Below are 26986 nucleotides of genomic sequence, written 5' to 3' on the forward strand. Positions count from 1 at the left end.
TACAAACTAAGTATTATTCTTGTCAGCTATTCAACTCTTTTACTGAATACAGGATGCTGTATTCTATGAACTGCTTCCATGACTTTTCGTGGGCCAGACCCGTTTAGTTGCCCCTTGGATCTTGCTGGTTATGATGATACTATGAGACCCGGCTTCTCACAATTAAGTCCTGTCATCCTGACTCCCTTGTTTCAGAGTCCTTTCATCCCCACTGCTGTCAGCAAGCTCTGCTCTGTGACAGCCTCTCTTACAGTCAGCCCTGGCCTGCAGAGGAGGCCACCACTGATCTTCCTAGTGAGGCTGGTGTCCCTTCCCCAGCACATTCCTTTTGGCCCCTGGTAGATGGCCTTGACAAGTCCTCAGGGCCTTCCCATGGAATATGATAATCTGGTATATTTTTTAGTCACAGATATTATATCCATTCTAATGTGCCCACTTCCTGACTCTTTGAATTACTTCCTTTTCTGTCATGGCAGTTTTGGTATTTTAACTACACTTATCATGGGCCATTGCTTTTTCATGCTTTTAGGAGACATCCTAGTAGGGGGTCCTGGCATCTGGTGTCCCGAATCCTGAATGCTCCCAAGTCAGTGAACTCTTCCCTAACCACTTTTATGTTCTGGCGCTTTTGGTCAAGCACTCTCAGCGTCCGGTCTTGTGCAGCCTTCTGCTGCTGGCTCATGCTGGCTAGTTCTTGCAGTTCCTTTGGGATATAATCTCTCCTCGAAGCACCTTCCCCCCCCCCAGCTGGGTTATGCTGTGAAGTGACCCTAACTGTAGGTCTGTTGGCCAGAAGGGGAGACTGTTTGGGGGGAGGCAGTGTTGCCTTGTAGGGTCTTCCATTGTCTTTAGATACAGGTGAGTCATTGCTCTTAATAGACAGGGTTGGGCCACCTGTGAGGGGATGGATGATTTCGAAGGGTCTGGGGAGTTACAACCCGTATGTCCTCATCTCAGGTTTCCAGGTCTTGTCCCTTGGCATAACAGATCTACCCTGTTGGCTAATTGTCTCTAAAGTCCATCTCTTTCCCTGGGTTTGGTCTTGACAGGGCAGGGGACAGCTTCTCTGTGTGCCTCCAGCAGTCCGTCTGGCTTCCAGTTGCCTTTCCTCCCCCTGTCCTGTTACATTTCTGTGGAGCAGTGGTTCTCCAGTTACCAGCTTCACCTAGGAACTCCTTAGAAACCGGGTTCTCAGCCAGCCTCATCTGCTGAATCAGAAATCTTGGGGGTGGGAAGCAAGCAGTCTGAGGTAGAGCAAGCCCTCCAGTGATTTCAAGGCACACTAAAGTTTGAGGGACATGGTAGGGCATTAGGGGTGCTTAGCAATAGCCACCTATCCTGTTATCCTGACAGCACACGTTCTCTCATAATCTTACATACCTGGTTCACCACACCTGCTTCCATTGGTATACCCTCCCAAGTCATCATCTTTGGGAGTTTTCCATTGGTCTGCCATCTGGTGCTGGGGATTTCACCTCCCACCATGATGGGGGTCCTCATTGCCAGTGGATGGTAAGTAATTTCAGCTTCAAAGTCCTATCTTATCTCCTGCTTTCTTGGATCATTCCTGGAGCTACACACTGGATTCTCCAGAAACAGATGCTAAGATGAAGTTTGGGTGCCTGATGTTTCTTAGGGAACTTTACCTGCGAGAGAAGGAATGTGTAAGCAGGACTGGACAGAGGGATCAGTTGAATGTGAGGCTGCCCCAACAAAGCCCCTGTCAACCTGGTGGTGATCCAAGGAAGGAGAGCAAAAAAAGCATCAGTTTCTGTTTTCTTTTTCCCATCTTGAACTCCATGCTTGTTCTATTCTGCCGCCTCTCATGTGTCCTTCATTTTTGGTCCCTTCTGTTTTTACTGAGCATATTTAATGGTCCTTTCACCGCCCCCCCCATCAAAACCTATTACTTTTGAGATTCCCCCACCCCTTTTTTAAGCACATTGGGAGTTTAGCCGAAGGTCAAGTATTGTGTTGTTACAAATAAAAGGAAGATAGTCTTAGAAATTGAGATCTAGAAAGATCTTCATGTTACCTGAACCCCTTGTATTGCATGCATGTGAGGAAATACATTGAGTCCTGGTGATCAGCTGGTCCTTTTTTATTCATCTAGTTAATGGTGCTGTTCTTCCTACCAACACACATAAAACCTCTTTTGTCAGATGCGAATCTGCAGTCTGTTTTTAAATAAAAATATTTTGCTACTTTACTTTTAAACTCACTTTTGTTTTCCCCCCTTAGGCCATCAAACCCTGTCGTCCCATGACCAACAATGCTGGCAGACTTTTCCACTATCGAATTACAGTATCCCCTCCTACAAACTTTTTGGTAAGTTCCTAACAAAATCAGATTTCATTTCTTTTAAAATGTAAATAGGTTTGATGTGTCCAGATAGGTTAAAATGTGAATAAGCTCAGTACAAATTCAGTTCTTAAATTTTCTTTAAAAAAAATTTGTTATTTTTATGTTGATAAAATTGGCCATTATCATAATCACTCTTATTTAGCTTCCTCTCACTATACTACTTTCTATACCTTTTTTCAGTTATGTTGTCAGTACCTCATAGTAGCCGTATTCATAATAGCTGTGACTTTTGGAGCTATTCATTGGAACTGTGGAGGTGGAAGAATGTGGAGAACCTTTCTCATCTCTTAAAAATCAGTGAATAACTAATATATTATCTAGTGACCCAATCAAGAAGGTCTGTTGTGTTTATAACAGTAATAATAATACCTAATTATTTGTTGACTATGGTACCAGCCATTGCTCTGAATGTTTAACATGTGTTAACTTATTTCTCACAATAAACTGATGAAGGAGAATTATTATCCCCACTATACAGATGGGGCAGTAATCTATGTTTTATAGATGAGGTTCAGTCACGTACTGAAGATTATTCAGGTAGTAAATGGCAGAATGGGGATTTACACCTAGACAGTGTGCATGACTGTCTGCTGGTCCCCTGTTCTTTATTGTTTTTCACAGTGGAAAGTTATTAATTCTATTACTCCTATCATTGAGAGATTTCAATTTCAAAATTAGATGATTAGTAATTACATATTTTTAAAGCTTTATCAAGTTATCATTCATATACTGTAAAATTCACCCATTTAAAGTGTATTTATTTCCTGATAGAAGTCTTTTCACAGAATTGTGAAACCATCACCACAATCTAATTTTAGAACACTGTCATCATCCATCCTCAGAAGAAACCCTGTACTCATTGGCAGTCAGTTCTATCATATCCCTCAGCCTTCAACAGCTAAGATACTTTCTGTCTCTATCATTAGCCTGTCCTAGATATTTCATATGAATGGATCATAGAAATTGTGATCTTTTTACCTTCTTTCACTCAGCATAATGTTATTAAGATCATCTGTGTTGTAACATATAACTTTATTCCTTTTTTTCTTTTTTGAGATTTTATTTATTTCTCTGTCAGAGAGAGAGCACAAAGCAGGGGGAGCAGCAGGCAGAGGGAGAGGCAGCCTTTCCCACTGAGCAGGGAGCCCAACCAAGATTTGATCCCAGGACTCTGGGATCATGACCTGAGCCAAAGGCAGACACTTAACCGGCTGAGCCACTGAGGCGCCCCAAACTTTATTCCTTTTAATGGACCAGTAATATTCCCTTGTGTGGATATACTATATTTGTTCATTTATTGAGTTGATGAACATTTAGGTAGTCTCCACTTTTAGACTGTCATGAATAATGCTGCTATGAACGTTTGTGTAGAAGTTTCTTTTTCTTTTTCTTTTTTTTTTTTTAAAGATTTTATTTATTTATTTGATAGAGAGAGATCTCAAGTTAGGCAGAGAGGCAGGCAGAGAGAGAGAGGGGGAAGCAGGCTCCCTGCTGAGTAGAAAGAGCCCGATGCGGGGCTCGATCCCAGGACCCTGAGATCATGACCTGAGCTGAAGGCAGAGGCTTTAACCCACTGAGCACCCAGGCACCCCTGTATATATATAAGGTTTAAAAGAATAATGTTCAGTACCTGTGTTAAAAAACTGTGTTTTTTAGGGCCCCTGGGTGGCTCAATCAGTTAAGCATCTGCCTTCGGCTCAGGTCATGATCCCAGAGTCCCAGGATTGAGCTCCACCTCAGGCTCCCTGCTTGGCAGGGAGTCTGCTTCTCCCTCTGCCCCTCCCCCTTCTTATGCTCTCTCTCTCTAGCGCTCTCTCTTGCTCACTCTCTGAAATAAATCTTTTTTAAAAACTGTCTTTTAGGTTACTAGTCTTGATACTTAGTTCCATATTTAACATCTAGGATTAAAAATGGTAGTCTATAAGAATAGCATAAGGAAGAGAATCTCGTATGCTTGGATTAACATTTGTATGTTTTAACTTCAGATTCAATTTTCAAATAATTAAAATTTTTCACATCATGTGGGAATTGATTTGTTGCCGTTATGTGGTGGGTGGCTTCTCCTTGGAGGTCCTGGGAATGGAGCTGTGAGGGGTTGAGCCTCTGGACCCGGAGGCCTTCTAGGCTATTGCTAGTCTTGACTGTCATGATGCTGAGTCTTCTTCCACTTTGAGCTTTGAGTTGATTGTGCTATTGTCTTGTTCTTATTAGAACTTTCCTTAGTTCGGTAATACAGTTCAGTAAGAATAGATCTAGTAGTATTGTGGGATTAAATAAAACAGGTTCCTAGAAAATGAAGCCATATAGCCTTTTCCCCCTTTATGACACCCATAATAAATATTCCTGATTGTCTGAATATGTAAATATTACTGAAGCCAGAGAATTCCACCTAAAATTAAACTTTTGTATAAAGTTCTCCCTGGTTGTTTAGAAGAATGTTCATGTTGCCTGTGGAGTCCATACATTTCTCCTGTTGGTACCTCTGTGTTCTGATGGATTTCTGTACATGCAAATCATGTTCTTAAGCTCACACTTTGTGTTTCTGTTTGTTTTTAGACTGACAGGCCAACTGTTATAGAATATGATGATCATGAGTATATCTTTGAAGGATTTTCTATGTTTGCACATGCCCCCCTGACCAATGTAAGTATGTACTAATTGGCTGGCTTTCTCCTTTCCTATATTCTCTTCCTTCCCTTCATTCTTGTTTCTGAAAGTCAAAAATAAATTTCTTTTCTTCTGACTTGTAAGTAACATTTACTTTGCCTCCCTCTGCGTGAGCTGCAGGAAGTCTGCAGCAGCGTGTGTCGGGGGTGGGGGTGTGACATCTGTGCTAATGAGTCACAGGTTTGGTCCACATTAAATGGTGTAAGTAAACATGTGTTAGAATAACATTTTGAGAGTGTGAAAGATTGAAAAAGAAGGATAAACTGTGGAATAATGTGTCAAAGCTATTTTGGGTTGGGTGTCCTTCAAAAGAAAGTTGGAAAGTTTTAAGGAGTAGCTATCATCTAGTGTCTGAGCAACAGGAAAAGAGAGAGAGTTATGCTTGGGACATCTGGAGCCTGCATTAATTTCCTACATTCTTCTGCTTTCGAATCCCAGGACTATATCTTCTTTAAGAGATTTTTGTCTGACATACAGATCTGTGATATTTTTATACTGGTATTAAAGTTGCCTTATTGGTAATTGGTTCAAATGGAAGTTCTATATCTGTGAGTCAAAATCTTGCTGTCTCAAAGCTAACAGTCTTGGGAATTGCCTTATTCTATATTCTAGTTGGACATTGAGTAGAATTTGCTGGCAGCTCAGACTGTAGCAGTATACTTTACCCAGTCCAGTTCTGCTGTTAGAGAACTTCAGAAATGATAGCTGTGGTGCATCTGCATCAAAATAACAGTGTTTTTTAATCCTTTCTGAGTTGGTTATAGGAAATTACATCCACAGTTTAAAAGTTATTTAAAGGTGTTGTTTACTCAAAACGTGAAGTTCTGTTCCATTGGAGAGTAAGGAATAAAATTTTTGCCTGACTTTATTCCTTTCTGTCATTCTTTTTTTCTTTGTAAGTAGACATGATTCTATAGTAGTGGTACTAATTTAAAACAAATTGTTTTCTTAATGGAATTTTCCTTATTCCACAATATATTTCATCCTAGAGAATTTTCTGTGGAAGGTGATGACATTCTAAATAAAAAAATAAAATTGTTTGATAATACATATTACCTCTACCTCCAGTGTGGACTGTAATATAGAAAAGTGCTTAACATTGGACCATGTTTTTTGAGATATAATTGACATGTACCATCATATTAATTCCAGGTGTACCATATACTAATGATTCAACATTTGTACATAGTGCAAAATGATCACCACAGATAAGTCTAGTAACATCCCATACCACACATAGCTACAGAGTTTTGTATTGGACCATTCTCTAACAGTCTTTATGAAAAGGCACTAAGAATTTTTGAAATTTGATGGGTTTTTTGCCTTTTTTTTTTTTTTTTTTAAATGTCTTAGGCACTCAAAACCTTTGTTACACCAAAGCTCATAATCTCAGAGTGGGAAAGACCATTGAAGGTCCTCTAGTCTAGCTCCTCCCACATAATGCATTTTTCTCTTTTTTTCCTAAGTGGGCTTGCAAATACAAATAGTTTAGTTACCATGAAAATATTTAAAATTATCTCTTATTTCCTTAGAAGTAATAATAGATCTCATTTAACTTTTAGGATCACCTTAATCAAAGGAGGAAAGCAATGTGGCTTCAGAGAGACCAGGGTTTAAACATTAGTGAATTCCACTTACTAGCTGTATGATTTGACATTTCAATCTTTATAATCCTTGATTTTCTCATCTGTAAGATAGAGGTATTATAGCAATTTTACCAGTTTCTGTAAAAATAAATGACACATGAAAAGTGTTTGTCATCATTTTTGGTATACGTGTTGGCACTTTTTTTTTTTTAAGATTATATATTTATTTATTTGACAGAGAGAGAGAGAGAGAGATCACAAGTAGGCAGAGAGGCAGGCCTAGAGAGAAGGGGAAGCAGGCTCCCTGCTGAGCAGAGAGCCTGATGCAGGGCTCAATCCCAGGACCCTGAGACCATGACCTGAGCTGAAGGCAGAGGCTTAACCCACTGAGCCACCCAGGTGCCTCCATGTTGTCACTTCTTATTTTGGATAAGATGTCAGACAGACCTTTTTTTTTTTTTTTTTTTAAACCAGTTCTTAATATTTACGTGACCTTAGAGAGGTGATTCTTTGAGCATTATTTAAAGCCTGTCAGCACAAGGTTTGGCACTGAGAGACTGCTAATGCTCAGTTAATTGCAGTTGTTACTGTTATAAAATGAAAGATAGGACTGAAAATTCCTGGCTTCAGCATATATTTTATTATAAATACTCAAGTTCTCTAAATTTGAGAACTTCACTCTGTAATGAGAAGATAAGCCTCATCATTTATGTCAGAGATGTTGATAAAATAAATCGAGTTTTAAGCTCAATGTTGTACAGTTCATAGGGATTAGATCCATCAAAGGCCTCTTGAATTTGAAGTAGTCTCCCAGAAAAAGAATTATTAAATCGCTTTACTGATCTGATTCATTTTCTTGCTAGAGAGAACATATCAGCAAGAAGGGCATGCAAATGATGGTAATGTTAGAATCTCAACCAATCTACTTCTGACAAGTTTTCTTAAGATCTTCTTGAATTGAAGTGGATTGAAAGCCTTGTTGGCTAAGTATAGAGCATTTGGGAGCATGTTATCCTTTTACATAGTACATTTACTATTACTTAGAATACCTGATATTATTAAGGACTTTGACAACATAACTAAAGTTATAAAGATACATGTATTAGATGCATAGTATCTTATCCCATCCTCAAAAGCATTAAAAAAAAAAAACAAAACCTGCTTTTAGATGGCTTTCCATTTCCAGTGGCCTCGCTGCCCTGGATTTAGCCATTCAGCACCTGCAAGTAGTAGAGTTCGATACAGAAGTTTCAGGAGGGTTCTTTGTTTCTTTATGGGAGGATGAGATAAGAGTTAATGTCAGTCAGTATTCAAACAAGTTTTAGGAAATGGTAGGCATTTATATTTTTTGACTGACCATTGACCTTTCAAAAATTGAGCTTGCCTTATGTAGAAAAATGACAAGTTCTCTTTGAGTCTTAGATAAAAGTGAATAGAAAAGAAGATCTTGGCTTTTCCAGATTTGTGTATCTCAGAAGGGCTCTGGTGGTATAGATGAGAGCCCAAAAGAAAATAAAGTATGTACAAGAGAAGAGCTCAAAGAAGGAATCCCAAAAAGGGAATTTAGTTGAAATGATATGGGGAAATGACTGTCCTTATGCATATGCATAATTCATCTAGCTGAGTTGCTTTTGTGCATGGTGGATGGAATAACTTTCGCTCTTTCTTCGTCCACCTCTTGACTTCCCAAGGGCTCTGTCCTTTTCTGGGTGCTCTCTTCTGAGTAATACAGTCTCACCCACAGTTTTTCTTTCTGTGCATCTTCTGATCCCCACCAAATTGGTATTTATAGCTATGACATGGCTCTGTGCTCCACACTCACATTTCAGATTGCCTTTTGGACATAACCACCTTGATAGCCCCTCAAGTACCTCACCCTCAACCTATGCAAAACTGAACTTGTCCTCTTCCTCAAATGTTGTTTGAGGTACCTGGGGGACACCCTATGAATATCTTTGTATTATTGCCATTGTGGTTTATCTTGTCATTAGGCCAGAAATCTTGAAATTTTTCTCTCTTCTTTCTTGTCTTTCACTTCCACATCAGAATGGTCATTGTATATTTCAGTAACCTTTCCATATTTAAAATTTGCTCCCTTGCTTCCAGTCTTCTGTTCATTTGGCTCCTGGGCTATTTGATCTGACTCCAGTCTGGTCTTCTGGTCTCTTGCCTTGCTCTACTATAAACCATTCCCACACTGTTGACATAAGAGCCCAGCCAAAATGTAAACTATGATAGTCTGTCACTTAAAGTACTTGGGTGACTTCACATTGCTGTAAGGACAAGTCCTTAATCCTTAACGTAATTTATGTGGTCTGCATCACATAGTTCATACTTTTCCTGTCTAGAACCTCCTTGCTTCTCTCTCTCCATGTGTTTCACTCCTGAACAGCTAAGAGACTTTGTCTTCCCTCAGCTCCCTATTCTCTGTCTTGTTAGAAACTAAACACCTGTTCTTTCCCAACTTAATTCTTCTGGATGGCCTGGAAAATTTCTCCCCATCTTTGAAGACTCAACTCAAATGTTACCTCCTCTTTGGTTCTTTTGTACTTTATACTTTTTTATTTGCTTATGAGTTTTTAATTGCACTTAATGTATCATATACATTATATTTTATTTATTATTTACATGCCTGTCTTCCTTTTTAGATCCTTACCTTTTAAAAAAGGTACGGGCTGTGCCTTATTTTAGAGTAACTACGGACGTAACACAGGTTATTAACAAAGGATAGGTATTTAACAGTATGAATAGTACACATATTTGGAATTCTCAACTATTTTTAAATGATTATAATAATAAAGAACTTAAAAATAATCATGGCCTTAGTATATCACTTCAGTTCATTTAGAACTCATTACTGCAATGTTGAAAATGGATTTCTTATTAAAGTTAATCATAAATTTCATTCAGATTAGCCACTATCCTTAAAAAAAAAAAGAAAGAAAGGGAAAAGCACCAAAGAACTAAACTTTATTTCTGAGAAAAAGATTTCCAGTAGATGGCATTGTAAGACTATTTTTGTTTTTCTTGCCATTCCTTTTGCTGGTATAATTAAAGTTGTTTCTTTCTGATTGCTGTGGTTTATAAAAATGATTACATCTATATAAAATCATCTTATGGACAGATTGAACGGCCAGAAAACCTACTTAACACATCTCTAGGCTTCTGAGTCTATTCTTTCTGCCAGCTCGTCCGCTAAGCCACTTTAGTAACCTCACAGGTTCTCTCTCATTGCTTCCTTCATTGAAAAATACACTTATGGGAAACCCATTATGTGTAGGCACAGGGCTAGCATCTGATGACCAAACACGATAGATATGGATTTATTTCCTCTGGGCCTGCCTTCATTTTCACACAGACCCTGAGTATCAGACCACGTAATGAGAGGTGTGTACTCTAGTGGATCAGAGCTGTGGTCTAGAGCAAGATTTTATTGCCAGCTACCTTAGGCAAGGTACCTGATGCCACTGCCTTAGTTTTCTCCCCTGTACAGTGGGGGTAGTAGCTGTGCCTATCTGATGGATGTGTTTTCATGTGCGCCCCTATGTGAAGCAGCACGACATTGCCTGGCCCGGTGGGTGTTAGCTATTAGCACTGTCATTACCAGGGTTGCTTTTGCTGCAGAGCTGGATGGGCAGTCTGAGTTGAGTGCGCTTTGGTGACTTATGTGTCCATAACTGATGGGTTGTCATCCTGCTATCCCTGATCTACTTGAAGAGCTAAAGATTCTGAAAGATTTAGAAAACCTGAGAAAAAGAAATGGTTGACTGTGGTTTTATCAGTACTTTAGAGGTGATATGTTTGGTTTTGGTGGGTTCTTATGTTTTTGTGTTGCTGCTGCTAAAACAGTTAAGCACCAACATTATGCAGGTTTCCTATAGAAGCCGGGCTAGCTGGGTTCTTGCCATTCAGATCCTGCAGTTGTGGTCAAAGCTTCATGTTCTGTACTGTTAGCAGCTTGGATTCAGGTGAAGCCTTCTCATTTGGTTCATGGCCTTGTGGGCCAGAGAGCAAATACACGTGCACTGGGAGCCTGCAGGAGGGAACTGCAGAACTGAACCTCTCATTCTTATTGCAGATTCCACTGTGTAAAGTAATCAGGTTCAACATAGACTACACAATTCATTTCATTGAGGAGATGATGCCCGAGGTAAGAGAAAAGATTACTTAACCGCCTGATGTAGTTTGCTCTTTTTGCTTATTTCACACTTAAATCTTTCAACCATTGAACTTGGCCAGCTGTGGCTGTTTGCCATAGGAATGCCCCCAAAGAATGGTGTTCACTGTCGAAAGGGTCAGTGAGCTGTGGTTCTAGGTGCAAGGTTAAAATTTGGATCATTTTCAACTTCTGTTGAACTATTTTTGAACTTAATTCTCATCTTGCATCTGCTGATCGTAACATGACATCTGTTTCCAGTTTGTTTTGGATAGGGGACAGATTCTGGTTGCTGGTCGTTATCAGAGGGGAAATTAGAACAGTGAAAACCAAATCTGATAGCTGTTGGAGTAATCTTATTCATTATCTCCAATGACAAGATCAATGCTTGGTTCATTTTTCTTCCCATGTATTTACATATTTTTCCTAATTGTTTTTCATTGCAGATGCTCAGCAGCAGATTTATCTAAATATATGCAAGAGGTTTAAAATTCCAAAGCAAGATTAATGTGAATCTCAGAATGATTCATTGCCTGATCTTGAATTTAGTGGTGTCAACAAATCACACTAAGAAATAACAACTAGACAGCAAACAAGCTTGTGCACTTAACATTTGTTGAGTTGGGGTCGATTTCCTGAGCCCCCGGCTCTTCTTGCAAACCTTGTTTAACAGTGAAGCTCTGTCGTGGGCAGTGGAGCACTGAGGGGGATTGATGAGCGTGACACACAGGCCTAGTTTGCACCTGTTTCATTCCGAGCACGTGCTGGTAATTCTACCTGTCTTTTCAAAAAGAATTAAAGAGAAAGGGCCGCCCCTTCATTCTCCAGCTTAGAAGGGCTTTTTTGCTTCCTTTTGATTTTTAAGGTCATAAGCCTTCATTTGCTATTGTAAAAGTTGATGACTTCTGGCGTGATCTCACACAGGGTGATTTATGAACCCTGAGCAAGACAAGTAGGAGGAAGAATTATGAGACAAGTCTCACTTGTAAATATATCATCTGTTAAGCTTGTTTGCAGGAGAAATTTTGGTACAAAGTCTTGTAGTTTTTCTTAGCCCTCTATTTGCCTTCATTAAGAATTTGAACTTTTTTTGGCACAGAAGATCTCTTTTTATGGTAATTGTAATGGTGATTCTGGGTGTGTTCGAAGGGTGAGAGTAAGTAGGGGTGGGGTGAGGGGGACAAACCTATAAGAGCCGACCAGTGTCTTGTGTGTGTGTGTGTGTGTGTGTGTGTGTGTGTGTGTGTAGTTTAAATTAACAAAAAATCCCCAGGAAATTCGGATTCTGAAATTTAATTGGCTGGAAAAATACAATGAGATTTTAGTTTTTAAACTTCATGTTTTTTTTGTATGTTTGCGAGGACTGAGTTTACATTTTTGTAGGAGTGCTAATGGCAGTATTGCCTGCTTCATTTATGTCTCAAGTCAATAAACTGTTGTAGGACAGTGGCCAAACTTCTTGGGAAATTACATGGTTTTAGTATGGTTTTAATACACACTTTTAAGACGCTTGACTAAAACAAGTGGAACCTTCAGTCAATATACATTTATAGTAATACAGTAATTTGATTTTGATTTATTTTTCAGAATTTTTGTGTGAAAGGACTTGAACTCTTTTCATTATTCCTGTTCAGAGATATTTTGGAATTGTATGACTGGAATCTTAAAGGTAAATAACAAGATTTAAAGAAAAGTGTAATGCTTGTAGAAGAATGTTGTAGTATATGTAAAAACTTATAACAGTGGGGAGATGGTTGAAATTCCTTTTATTTTTTAAATATTCAGGGAAAAGTATGTTATTCCTAGGATCAGCTGCTGTCATTTGACGTGATAAGTTCTTATGGGTCTTATTTTAAATTTTAATAAAATTTGACAGTGGTCATTACCTAAGATTACCATTATCCATTACTTAACTGATACCTAAGAAGATGATATCAGTTACTATGAGAATTACCTTGATTTATGTACACTGGAGAAAATCTCAGTAGTTAATATTTTAAGTCTCTTGAACTTTACAGTAATAAGCTTCTTTCAAGATGACAGTTTATTAAAACAGAACTTCAGTTAGCCTTCAAAACACACACATACACTTTGAGCTACCTCAGTTCGAATCTTGGTTCTTAGATAATCGTTCATTCCTTTGGAAGTGTTTGTATTCCAGCAGACATTGACTGACTGATTTTTAAAACAGTGTGTTGGTGAATGGCTTTTCAAACCAAGTTTTTAATAGTATTTGTTTCTTTCCCCCCCAGTGGTATTGATTAAAATAGAAAAGAATTAAAACACAAGCATTTTATATCATTCAGTAGTTCAACTATAACAAAAATGTTTATATTTTTGGACTTCTGAAAAAGTTTTGCTGCATATGTCATACATAAGGTATATCCTTGGGGCCTTTATTCTCCTCTGACTTTGGGTAGTCCCCTCACTGCAGTCTTCACTGGATGTTTGTGGCAGTTATCCCATGATTGATTGAACTGTTGGGGAGAAGAAGGGGTGGTGTTTTTTTATATCCCTACTTTTCCGGTGGTGTTTCTTTGTGGTTATCATAAATCTTAGGAATTAAGCCACAGTGTTTGTTTTCTAAGGCTGTTTTATTTATTTCTTCTTTCCTTTTCACTTGTTTGCCTTAGGCCCTTTGTTTGAAGACAGCCCTCCCTGCTGCCCAAGATTTCATTTCATGCCACGTTTTGTGAGATTTCTTCCAGGTAAATCTTTTAGCTTGTCAGTGACCCGGTGAGATAGTGCATCTGAAAATAAGCCTGCCGTTCTCTTTTTAGTCTGTAGGGACAACTTCCCACCTCTGACCCTGTTAATTATCTCTCTCTCAGGTCAGGGATGAAATGCAAAATTTTACGCTTTGATTTGGACCCCTGTGTAATTTATGGTAGCCCCAAATTACATGAGCAATGGGACAGGTTTATAAATTTATAAATTTTGAAAATCTATTTGATAAAATATAATGCAAGTAGTAAAAGTAAGATGGGAAAATGTTGCTCTAAAAATATAGTTAGTTGGAAAATAATTAGTATAAAATTTTATATGCAGCATAATTATAACTACACTAAAAATTACTGCAATAATAGGTATATTAATGTAGTGATATTATTGGTGGTTTTTTTCCTATTTTTTTTGACATATTCACTTTGCAGTGAAAATGTTATTTTCTCACTAATTAAAATATATAAGTATATTATTTTTATTTTTTTAAAGCAGTATTTTAAGTTTTAAATTTTTTTTAAGAGTCTAGCTGTGAGATATGGCGTTATATTTTGTGTTTTTTAAAAATGGCTGGGTTTCATGAAATCTTTGATGCCTTTTTGTTTGTAAAATCGTCACATAAATGAATTCATCCCTAGAATCTCATTCTGGCATCTCACTTTCTGGAGACATCTTTGAATTCATCCACCCTCTCATGTCCTAGTCCCTTCGTTTCTTCCTGAATCCCTTTTTCTCCTTGTGTATAGCTACCTTTCTTTGCTTTCTCACTTAAGTCTTGTGCTCTGACTTCTGTCTCTCAGCTCTAGCAACCTCAGTCCCGTCACCTTCCGTTGAAATGTCAGTTTGGCTGTTTGCTTGTTCTTGTCCTGTTTCTGGGTCACTCTTTGATACCAGGGAAAAAACAATTAGCTGCTGCGATGCATCTGTGGTCCACGATTCCAGCTGGGGATCTTTTCAGAATGTAAAATGTGATGTGTTGCTGACATGTCAGCAATTTCAGGAAGTCAGCCCTATGTTCATGCTCTCCTCATGCCTCTTGTCCTGCTGGGGGCTAGAGACCTTACCTCCCCTATGCCTCAGAACCCTGGTTTGAGCCTGTCAGCCCTTGGTCCATTCACAGCCCGGCTTTGCTCGGGCACCCCACTCCCTCTAACCCCCACCCTGCTGCAGCTGCTGATGCCAAAGCCAGCCTCCCACAGGCCGCATCCATTGGGCACACTGCAGTTTCGATCTCTTCCCTGAGCTCTTGACCCTGTGTTCTGTGTGCTGAGCTCTCCTTGCTTTCCTCCTGGCTCTCTGATTTGTCATTTGGGCCTTTTATTTCTCATCTACTCATTCTAGTTTAGATTTGCCTCAAGATTTTGTCCTTGATACCCTTTCCTCAATTCAGACACTCAGTCACAATGGCTTATTTTTATTTTAGGATAGAGTTACTCATATTTTTGGTATTATTGGTAATGCTTATTTCGTTTGGAAAATGCATTCAAAAGCTTTTCTCCTTTGTACAGCTGGTTTTATTTTATTGAGAAGTCTATTCATGTGGGTGCGTCTTTGATTTTATAATGGAGCTTTAGCAGCAAACTTACTAGAAGACAGTGCTAGAGTGAGCTTGTTGAAAGCCTTTTCTTTCTTCCTCTGTCTGCCTCTAGACATTTTATGACCAGGCAAATCTCTAAAAGGAAGTGGACGGTTTTTAAATCATCTTAAACAAAAATCTTATGTCAGATATTTACTTTGTGGGATTTGAACTCTTGCAAAATGTTTCTTAAAACTATTGTAGGGATAACATTTAGGTTGTCATAAAGAAAAAGGCCTAGTGATTTAGTTTTAAATGGGATTTACCTTTTCATTAGACTTCCCTTTGAAAATACATATATTAAAACACCTTGAAAGATACAGAAAAAGATACAGAAAGATACAGATCTAATGTAAAAAATGTATTTTAGTATTGAGTGGCAAATTATAATTGAGTTGTTTTTTACGGTATGACTTCATTAAAATCTTTTAGAAAATGGAGAATTAAAAAGAAAAACATTTTAATATATATTTTCTCTTTTTTTTTCCTGTGCATAGGCTGTTGCCACCTAGTTGTCATCTTACTAATATATGATTTGAATCCTAGTTTTTACTAATTCATTGAGCAGATGGATAATTTTAAGGAACATGGTACTTATTGCCAAATTTCTTATCAAAAGAATAGCATCAATTTATGCTGCCATGAAAAATGCATTCTTAGTCTTAACATTTTGGACCTTTCCTCCTCCCTTTCTTCACTTTTTCCTCCTTCCTTCCTTTCTATAACTCCATGAGGCTAAGGAGTAAACCGTGTCTGTCTTGTATCAGTGCTAGCTTACTACTTGGCACATTGCAGGGACTCAATAACTTGTTTACTGGCTTTATTTAATTGATCACAAGAGTGCCTTAGTTAATTATTCATGTATTTTGTTACTAATGAGAGTGAATGTACTTTCAAACATTCTGTGGTATTATCTCTTATTTTTAAAAAGTAAACCTTTGAAGTATAGCACAAACACTGAGAAGTGCACATAGCATAAATACAAGACTCAGTGATTTTCAAGTAAATACACTGTGTTCTCAGCACCCAGATCAAGATTACCAGCATTCAAGACCCCTTTGCAGTCACCTCCCAGCTTCTCAAGGGTAGCCTCTATTCTGACTTGAAAACACCATGTTAATTTTACCTGTTGTTTAATTATAAGAACTAGAATTGTGTGTCCTTTTTGTTTCTGTCTTCTTTTGTAATATGTGTTTTTGAGACACCCGTTCCCATTAACTGTAGTCGGTTCATTCTCATTACTACATAGTATTATATAGTGTGACAAAAGTGTATTTAACCTGTGATTAATGGACATTTGGGTATTACGTATTTTTGGCTCTTTCAAGTAGCATGCATATATTCATCATTACACTTGTACGTGCCTTTTGGGGAGCATGTATTTATGCTTTCCTGTTGTGGATATTTACCTGGGAGTGGACATTCTAGTTGTGTTTATTTTATTTTAAGCTTTATGGATAGTTTCCAGCAGTTTTCCAAAATGATGGTTTCATTTTCCCTGTCCACCAGCAGTGTATAGGATAGTTCAGATTATTCCACATTCTCACCAACACTTGGCATTTTTCTTTCTTTTTCAAGTTAGCCATTTTTTTTTTTTTAAGATTTTATTTATTTATTTGACAGACAGAGATCACAAGTAGGCAGAGAGGCAGGCAGAGAGAGAGGAGGAAGCAGGCTTCCTGCTGAGCAGAGAGCCCGATACGGGGCTCGATCCCAGGACCCTGGGATCACGACCTGAGCTGAAGGCAGAGGCTTTAACCCACTGAGCCACCCAGGTGCCCCTAAAGTTAGCCATTTTGATGAGTGTTCAGAGGTATCATATTACAGTTTTAATTTTCACTTCTCTAATGACATGAAATGGAGCATCACTTCATGTATTAACTGACTGGATATTGTCTTTTGAAATGCCTGTTTGAGTTTTAGTTTATTTTTCTGTTGGGTGATGTATGTCTCTTTCTCATTTATTTGTTAGGTATATGTGTATATATATACACACACACACACACACACACACACACACACACACACCATATTTGAGACTTGTCTGATGTGTAGGTTGCCAGTACCTTCTCTTTGGGTTGCTTTTTCATCATCTTCTTGTTGATTTGTCATGGACAGACATTCTTAATTTTAATATAGTCCAAATTACATATTCTTTTATGCTTATCTTGTTTATGAAATCTTTGCCTATCCTAAGGTCATCAAGATACTCTCCCTATATTTTCTAGAAATTTAGATCTCTCATCTGTCTCAAAACTTGTTTTTCCAGTTGCTATATGAATCAAGTCCTTACCTTTATTTTATTTTTTTTAAGATTCCTTATTTTCAGTATGAATATCTAGTTGATCCTCAACCGTTTATTGGTAAGGTCATTCTTCACAGAATTCAAGTGTTACTTTTGCCCTGTATTGGCCCAATCGTGTGTGTGTGTGTGTACACAAACGGTATGAAAGTATATAAAGTAAAAAAGTAAATAACCCTTCTAGACATGTGAAAATGAATAGATGCTATATATGGTTTGGTTTGTATTCATTTTACCCTATATAAGGAAATTTATGCTTTTTTCTTTAGGTGGGGATAATGCTAAGCATGTTTTACGACTTGCCTTTTTTACTCAACTATGTCAGATATCCTGTATAAAAATACATTCCTCATTCTTTAACACCTTCATAGCATTCCGTAGTATGAGTGGACGTTAATTTTTATGACAAATCCTCTAGTGACAAATATTTTGGAGGTATAATTTTTCCTCATTATGTATAAATACTTTGACAGTGGTGTTATGCATCTATAAGGTAGAATCCTACAGGTAAAATTATTTGTTATGATAGCATTTGGAAAAGGTTGTCTGTTGTACTCTGGAAAGGACATGATATGTAACTCTAACCGGCATTTTTAGCAGTATCCTTTTTTTGTATATCTGCCACCACTGGATAGCACGACTTTTACAGTTGTGTCCATCTGAGAGACACAACATAATCTCACAGTTATTATTTGCATCTTACTTGAACTCGTATGAGAATGAGCAGTTTTCATATATTTTAGGTATTTCACAATCCTCTCGTGCTCATTTGCTTTTCATCTGTAGCAATTTATTATATTTAATTGAAGTTTTGTCAGTCATTATCCTTTTTCTTTAGTTTCCCAGTTTACCCAGTAAGATAGTTAGTTTTGAATAGATCATTTTGAAGATAGTTGTTTCATTTGCTCCATATAAATTTTTCCAAAATTAAGCTTATAGTTTAAACCAGGGATTATTTAATTCAGGCTAATTGACCAGGAGTCAAGTCACAGAGCAACCAGTTTATTGAGATTTTAAGGATTTTCTCAAATTTTTATTTCCTTCCAGTACCTGCCTCTATCTTTGGTGGCCAAACCATTGATAAGAGCTCTCATAGAGTTAGTTTAAGGTTTTATTCTTGCTGGAGCTGGGGCTCGGGCAGGGCATAATTCAAGATAGGAAAGCTGCTTTTATGGGAAAGGCTGTTCACTGGGTATATTATCCCTGTTAGGAAAGCTGCAGGATTCCTGAATCAGTTTTGCAAATCGGTTATTGTGCCGATTGATTTCTGGAAGTTCCCGCATTCTGGAGAAGTAGTTTGCAGGTATGGCTGAGAGAGAGCCGGAGGCTGGGAGACTATCTCAAAACTCCTGGGGAGCCGAGTATGGTTTTAAAAACCATCAATTGATACAGCATCTTTGTCTATTTGGAAAGTAATGCTTTTGGGAGGAAGTTTAGAAAATAGCCATTAATACAAATTTTCAAAAGTTAAGATATGTAAAGACGTTAGTAGGAATATACAGGAGACACGATAATGCAGTTACACAGTTACTCTCAGTGTAGGCAAAGAGGAAGGTATTTTTATAGTTCTTAAAATAACTATTACACTGTTGAGAAATGCTCGTTTAACCAGCCATATTCTTACCACAAATTCCCTAACAGATTACCCCCCCACCATATAAATAATCAAGCAATATAAACTGAGAGAATTGGGTCTCTAAGAAACAGTTTATAAAGTCTGTCAGTTCATTAATGACTGTCCAGATTCATTCCCTGAAACACAAACTCCAGTTCTTCCCGAATAATGAGCCGTTGTCACAGTTCCAGTCCCAGTTCTGGCAGAATTCCTGCTAACCTTAGCTTACCCGCTCTAATTTCTCATTTATATCATGTCCTATTTATCTCAGCCAATGAGATAAAAATTACTTCCTAGCCCTCAGTGACATAGTTCCATAAATCCCCAACATAAACATGTAGCAAAGCAGACAAACCAAAAGAGCCAATTCATTAACATTAGTAAATTCATGGCCGTCTGTGAGCAAGTGGCTATGTTATTTATCTGCTTCAGAAAGTCATTCCCAGAGATATTTATGGAATGTCTTTTTTACTGGACTGGGCATGAGGGATGCAGTCCTTGCCCTGCGGGCTCTGACAGGACTCTAGTCTTGTCTTCCTTTTTTAATATTTCCGTAAAGATTGCGCCCCAGTACCCAACCTGGAGCAGTGCCTCGATCCCCCTCCTCGGTAAACCTTGCATTTCAGGTTCTGTGTCCTGGGTTTCTGCTTTGTCACAGTGGTAAATATCTGTCTCTTCAGACTTCAGTTGCCATTTATAATACTTAGCAGGTTTCAACATGGATTTATAATTTCTCCTTCAGCATTACTGACTTTGCATCTGATGTATGTGTGCTTTTAAATGTTTCTGGTTTCTATGCTGCTGTAAAGCTCTCCTTTCTCATTAGCAGCTTTACACCCAAAATAGGTAAAAGCATTCTGACAGGCATTTGGTGGCCTTTTTTCTTTTTCTTTTTCTTTTCTTTTAAAAGATTTTATTTATTTGAGAGAGTGAGAGAGTGCGTGTGCATATGGGTTGGGGCTGGGGCAGTGGGAGAGGGATGAGCAGACTCCCTACTGAGTGCAGAGCCTGAGATGGCATTCGACCTCAGCACCCCGAGATCATGACCTGAGCCGAAATCAGATGCTTAACAGATGAGCCACCCAGACACCCTGTGACCCTTTTTCTTTATCTCGCAGGTATTCTTCTCCTAAATTGGGCCCTGTCCTTGGTTTGTAGGCTCAAGTATTCCTCTCTTCCAATAGCTTTTTTAGTTTTTCAGTCTTTTCACTTTAAATTCATAGCACTTAGTCTATTTCACTTCTATTTGCAGTGCTATGAAGTAACTCAGCCCTCTGTAACTGCTGGTGGGGACATTTCAGTGCTATTCTGTCTACCTGGCGTTGCATATATTTGCTCCTTCTACCATACACCACATTCCCCAAATAAAATCTGAGCCTTTTTTTCTAATCCTTACAACATAACAACACTCTCTTCCTTCTTACGGCTTGCTGGGCTTCTGATGGGTCCTTGTAGGCCTGCAGTGCTCTTCAGTGAGACTACCAAATATAGAGATTATGAGCCAAATACTCTTTTACTCTTTTCTTGGTTCCTAGTGAATCTAGTCAGTGTGCTAGTTCTTCTCAAGGCTCTCTAGAGTTCTTTCTCTCTCTGCTGTTCTCTGTGTGTACACATGTGGTGTAAATCAACATATTCTGGCTTTAGTGTTCTCTTTTCCATCTGTTTGCCTCAGACTCCCTGGAAGTGGAGCCTACTGGGGGCTCAGACAGACAGGCGTTGCGATAGGCATTATGGCTTTGCTGGGCTCCTTAGCGAAGAGGGGAGCATCGCTGATTAAGGAAAGCATGTTATATGCAGGGAGATTGAAATGTCTTTTGAGACAGACTCTTGAGAAATATGCCCTTTACAATGGAACTTTGTTCATCAAAGGTGACTCTTGGGTTTAAAGCAGATGCTTTGTAATGAGGCATAAAAAATTTCACTGCTGTGAGCAATAATCTGAATCAATAGGTAGAACATGTCCTCATGTGGGTTGATTGTATTTTAGTCACTTCTTGGACAATTTTTTTTTTTTTTTTGGAGATTGGCTTTGACTAAGAACTCTGTTTTCAGAGTGTTTTCTACAAAGATTCCTTTAGGAACAGTTCTGATTAATCATCATTAGCCTACATGCTTCTTGAGGGCTTGGAGCTTGTGTTTTGTTTTTTCCACGACTCTGACATGGGACCACTCTAGTGCCTGGAACATAATGGTAACAAAACCGATCATCAGAGAATAAAATCCAGAGCTCTTCCTGTGCTCTGTAGAAGCTTTAAAATATCCAGCCTCCCTGCTACGTCTCTCACACTCTCTTCCTTACCTCATTCCATCCACGTTGCCTCTTTGCAGTTGCTGGAACACGTCAACCGCACTTTACCATAGACTACTGCTGTGTTCTCTCTGAGACACTCTTCTCCCAGATTCCTGCATAATGGGCTCCTTTGCTTCTTTCTGGTCTTTGCTCTCATGGCACCTCTTCATAGATTCCTTCCCTGACCACCATTTTAAATACAGCTGCAGTCCTTCGGCCATTTTGATTCTTTATAGAAGAGTCTATCTTGGCCTGGTCTGTTTTGTGGTTGTTCTTTTACTGTGTCTTGCCCTTCTCTGGAATATAAAGAGTTTTGGATTTTTAGATCACCACTGCACTTCTAGGGTCTGGAAGAGTGCCTGCTGCATAAAAGGTGCTCAGTAAATATTTGTGAAATATAAACAAGTATTTAATGAATGAATGCATGCCTGCATATATGGTAGTTCTATAGCAGCAATGCTGTTTAATTCCATAACAACACGTATGAGATTTAAAAAAAAAAAAAAAAAAGGCCACACAGATGAAAAAGAAATTTTGATCTTTACTCTCTTCTTTCTCAGATGTGTAGTCCTGTCCAAGTTCTTACCCCCAACAACTCATATTAAAGAACTTTCAGGACACCTGGGTGGCTTAATCAGTTAAGCACTTGCCTTTGGTTCCCTGGAATCCTGGGATGGAGCCCTGCATCGGGCTCCTTGCTCAGTGGGGACCCTGCTTCTCCCTCTGCCTGCCACTCTCCCTGCTTGTGCTCTCTTTCTCTCTCTCTGACAAATAAATAAATAAAATCTTAAAAAAAAAAAAAGATCTTTCAACCTCTTTCTAGTACCCCAGATTATTTGGGTGCCATTAATTCCTCTAGCACAAATAGGACACTCTCATTTGTGCCAACCCATCCCTACCATCTTGGTCCCTTTTTTCTCCATGAAGTGTTTGGCCATATATTGGTATTCCTAGCATATCTCATGACCTGAGGGGGTAGTCTGTGACCTCCAAACCTTCAGAGCTTTTGTCCTTTCTTCAGTTGGGATTAAGCAAAGAAAAGTGGTACAAAGTGGTTGCACACATTGATCAAGAAATTAAGCCCAAAGAGAAGGCAGAAGCCTGTGAACCCAGTATTATGCCTTTGGTTCATCAAGTACCAGATTAAATTGGCTCTTTCCAAGGTACTTTAATTGTGTCCTTTGTTGTTTTTATCCTCTGTACTTGGTAATATATGCTTCTGTAAGCCTCAGAGTACTTGGTATTTTTTCCATGTACTAACTCCATAATGATCTTCATGATATTAGTACAGGCTTTTTAGCTCTATTCATCACGGCAGGTGCAGCACATTAGCACCAAAAAATTAGACCATAATGCAACAATAGCTTATTGGAAACATCCATAAATATCTCATAAAAGCTTAGAATTTCCTTAAGACAGTAACATCACTTCTAAAGAGCTTTCATCTGTTACCTTAGAAAGAATGATAAAATATTTAAGACATAACATAGTTCTGTATATTATGAACCGTGGCTCCTTATGCTAGGTGGTTTTAAATTTATTTAGGTAGGCACTTTTTTTATATTCATACCTCACAAATGGAACCTTCTATCATTTATAATGTTGTTGTTGCCATTTTAGTAAATGAGATGGTTTATGAGCACTGTTCATCAATGAAACAAATGGCTTTTGTATTATTTGGCACCTGGTTAAACAATGTAAATTCTAAATTACTTCTTTATAAATGCTCTTTTTCCCCTCACCATCTTGTTTTTCCTTATTGGGCTGATGATTGACTGTTGAATAGCTGCATTTTTCCCTTTCTTTCCACTGCCACCCAAGATGGAGGAAAGGAAGTGCTGTCCATGCACCAGATTCTCCTTTACTTGTTACGGTGTAGCAAAGCCCTGGTCCCTGAAGAGGAGATTGCCAATATGCTTCAGTGGGAAGAACTTGAGTGGCAGAAATACGCAGAAGAATGCAAAGGCATGATTGTCACCAACCCTGGAATGGTATGTTCTGGTGCTTACACTTTCTGAGACTTAACCACCTTCTTTGCAGTTTGAGTGTTCACAAAAACAGTAACAGAACATTTAAAAAGTTTTAAAGTATTCATTCTTGTCCTTTGAGTAATTTTTCCTTTTAAATATTTAGTAAATAAAAAAATGCTACAATGTAATCATATTTTAGTAGTAAGTTCATCTCATTAGTAAATTCTGCCCATTGCGGAGAATGTTGAAGTTTTTAGATATGTTCAGATCTGATTTTTTTCTGAGTATAAAAGTAATATATCTTCATTATAAAAAGTTAAGAAAGCAGAAACAGCCCAAAGAAGACACTAAAAGGTATCCATAATTCCATTTTCCATAGATGTTACTATTCATTTTTCTAGCTTCTTTAGAGATTTTCATGTTGTTTTAAAATTGGCATTATACAATTAAATATTCATTTTTAGACCTTTTTCTTCTCATCCTCTTCTAGAAACAACAATCACAAAATTATCTTTCCATAGTCTTAAATTTCTTTACAAGTGTAATTAAAAGGCTCCTAAGTTATTTAATTAACCCCGTATTATTGGACACCTTGATTGCTTTCAGATTTCTGCTATCACCAGTATTGCTGTACTGAATTTGTACATGTGTGTGTATAAACACATATATACATGAACATGTATGTCTTTCAATATGTGTCCATTTAATTTTTAGGAAGAAGTCTTATAAGTGAAGTAAATAGGCTGAAGATAGGCACATTTTTAAGGCTTTTGATACATGTAAACTGCCTTCTAGAAGGGCTGTAGAATTTGCACTTTGACCAAGAGCGTATGAGCATGTCCATTTGTTCATATTGGTTATAATGTACTAGTTTAACAAAACTGGGAGGAAAAAAAAAAAAAACTGGGAAAAGGGAAAAAAATTTATATAGTTCAGTTTGGTATTTATTTTGGTTTTGGCAAAAATTGATATTTTAAATGTTTTTTGTCCTTTTCTGTTTTCTTTTGATAATGGCCTACTAATATCCCTTGTCTAATTTTCTTTTGTGATATCATTGTCATTTTTTATTGATCCTTTGCCATACTTATTACAAATATTTCCCATTTCTTTGTTCCTTAAGTGTTTTGTGTTAAAATTAGCTTCAAATATTAACTTTTGAGTAAAAATATAAAAAACTAAGAGCAGAGAATTAAAAGTTAAATGGATTTCTCTTATAAAGAAAATGCTGCTTTATATATTTGCATGAATTATAATTTTTTCTCTGAAGTTTGTTATTGTTTCATAAAATAGTTAGATGTTGGCATCTTATCAGAATAAAGTTTTCCAGAAATGGAGAATTAAAATATTTTTATGTAAAGAAACAGAATAATCTATTTAAACAAAGCTGTTGTTTTTAGAAGGCTGCCAAATTGTTTAATAGCCTTGATTCATAAAAATAAAAACTCTGGAACAACTTTTTGTAGCATGACAGTAACATCTGCATGAACAAAATGTTACTATTTGCAAATCAAATATTCCAGCTAATACTGATTATTTCAAACAAATCTAGAAAGTGAAAGTGTTTAATAAAAGCATGTTTAAACATAAAACTAAGAAAAGCATACAATTTTTGCTATTATATTGTTAAGCCACATAACTAATTGTTAAAGTAATTCTAAAAGAAATATGCAAATCATATCATTATAATAGTGTAACTGAGAATTTGATTTTTCTTCTTAAACAGTTGCATAAATTTACATTTCTCCTGCTGATTTTATAGCGGGGTCAGAACATGGGTGGGAGTGAGGGTGGTGAGAGACATACCTTTTCATCTTGGTGGGTCTGCTTGAAGAGTTCCATGGTCTACAGTGCCTGCACACATTGGGAATACTTTTACCTTGGGACTTCTTTCCATGGTATGGTTAACATTTCTTGAAACCCTAGAATAAGTTGGAGAGCTTTTGAACATGTAAGAATGCCCTGATGATCCCCACCCCATGTATACTCCCAAATAGAGGGACCCAAGGATCTGTTGTTAAAAAAAAAAAATCGCCAGGTGCTTTTCTGATTCACACATTCATGGTTTTGAGCCATTGGCATAGAAGAACATTTATTCCATTACAATGATTTCATTTAACGCATTTGTTGGGAGACTACTATGTGAGTCAGGTGCTTGTGAAGTCTATAAATTTTATATGCTGTTTGTCCAGGTGCAGACTAATGACATATCCATGTGAGAGGACTCTGTGATGAATTTTTGAATCTGTGGACCAGTCAGTACAAAAGCCAATCAGGAAAGCCTGTAGTTTCAGGCGAGATCACTTGACCAGGCTGTCAGGGATACTTCATAAATGCTACAGGGAGGTCTTTAAGGAATCGAAAAATTGTATAACTTATTGGCATGATTAAATGTATATACTTGGGAGGATATATGGCCAATTTTGAAGATAATGAAACCAGAGTGGTCAGGATGAAAGATTTATGTTGAAAAGTAATCAGAAATGAAGAAAGGTAAGTTTGAGTGCCAGACTTGGGAATATGTTAAAGTCAATAAAAAATATGTTTAAAGGAGGAAAATACCCTGGAAACTGAGTATCACAAAAACATCCTTTCATTATATCTTTTGCAAATACAGCAGAGTAGACATGGCACCACATTCATCCTCTGCAGTACTTGCTTTGAAAGATTACCCAGTGGTAAGAATATTGGGGAATTTATTAAATTTTTCAAGCCATTATGGTCACATTAAGTACTTTATTGCTTCAGAACTTAAAAGAATTAATCTCCCTCCCGAGGCACTTTGCCTCTGCCAGGGAATATTTTTGGTCATTAGAATATTTTTTATTCTTCCTCAAAGCTGGTATGATGGATATTGTAAGGTGTGGCCAAAGTCTAGAACTTATTTCATCTCTTCCCAGATATTTTAAATCACTGTTTCCTTGGTTGATGCCATAGCATGGTGTTTAAAATCATGAAAACATGAATAATTTACTAGCATTTTCAGTTGTGCAATTCCTCTTTTAAAACTGTATCCTGCTGGTTTGATATACAAAATCTTGGCAACAATTCCTAGACCTAAATACTGTGTTGCTACTGATGATGATGGGCATTTAACATAATTTCTTATTAGGTTACCTGTGACCAAAATCTTCTCCAGTTTATTAATTTTGAGAGCAGAGGTCAACTTTTTCAGATACCTGCTGACCTTTTGACCATTAAGTGACTTTCAGATATCCTTTTAAAACTTAAGTTTAAGTTGTTTATTAACTAACATGTATGAATTTACACAGATCTATTCCCTCTGTCACCTGCTTGGATTTCTTGGATGGCTGACTGGGGCTACAGCCTGGGGGGTGGGATAACCAGCTTGTTTCAATTGCTGGAAGGTTTCCATTGAAACCCCCCTGTCCTGGACAAATCAGGCCACCATCCAGACCCTGGTTGTGGGCATTGCTTTATGGCAAAATGAAGCTTATTGGCCTCCATGTGGAACGATTCTGTAGCATTTGGCTCTAAAGTAGCTGAGCCAAAGATGCCACAATCTGTTGGTAAGAATTTAGTTTCTAATTAGGGATTGCTGTGAGAGTTGAGAATAAGCAAGGAGGTTGAGAAAACTCTATGATTTTATCATCATTTTACAAAGAAAGTTTTAGGATGAAAGAAAGGTATTTTGTTAACTGAAGAAGGAACCACCAGTTCACTTCTTCCTGTATTAGATTTTTTTAAAAAATGAGGCTTTCTTTTAAAATTTAAAAATGGC

The 26986-nt window shown here is 37.7% G+C and overlaps 1 protein-coding gene across 4 annotated transcripts in view; it reads left to right on the forward strand.

Moving 5' to 3' along the window:
* LOC111140887 (drosha ribonuclease III) overlaps positions 1 to 26986 on the forward strand; it is a 119503-nt gene that overhangs the window by 28284 nt on the left and 64233 nt on the right. For all 4 annotated transcript variants that reach the window (XM_022493136.1, XM_022493133.1, XM_022493134.1 and 1 more), the window contains 6 exons: positions 2242 to 2328; positions 4921 to 5007; positions 10696 to 10767; positions 12361 to 12442; positions 13407 to 13481; positions 23099 to 23268. In XM_022493136.1, coding sequence (XP_022348844.1) covers positions 2242 to 2328; positions 4921 to 5007; positions 10696 to 10767; positions 12361 to 12442; positions 13407 to 13481; positions 23099 to 23268 — 573 coding nt within the window. The remainder of the gene's footprint in view (positions 1 to 2241; positions 2329 to 4920; positions 5008 to 10695; positions 10768 to 12360; positions 12443 to 13406; positions 13482 to 23098; positions 23269 to 26986) is intronic.

This window comes from Enhydra lutris, unplaced genomic scaffold (assembly GCF_002288905.1).
Source record: "Enhydra lutris kenyoni isolate GAN:26980312 unplaced genomic scaffold, ASM228890v2 scaffoldscaffold5, whole genome shotgun sequence".
In the NCBI taxonomy this organism is placed as follows: Eukaryota; Metazoa; Chordata; class Mammalia; order Carnivora; family Mustelidae; genus Enhydra; species Enhydra lutris.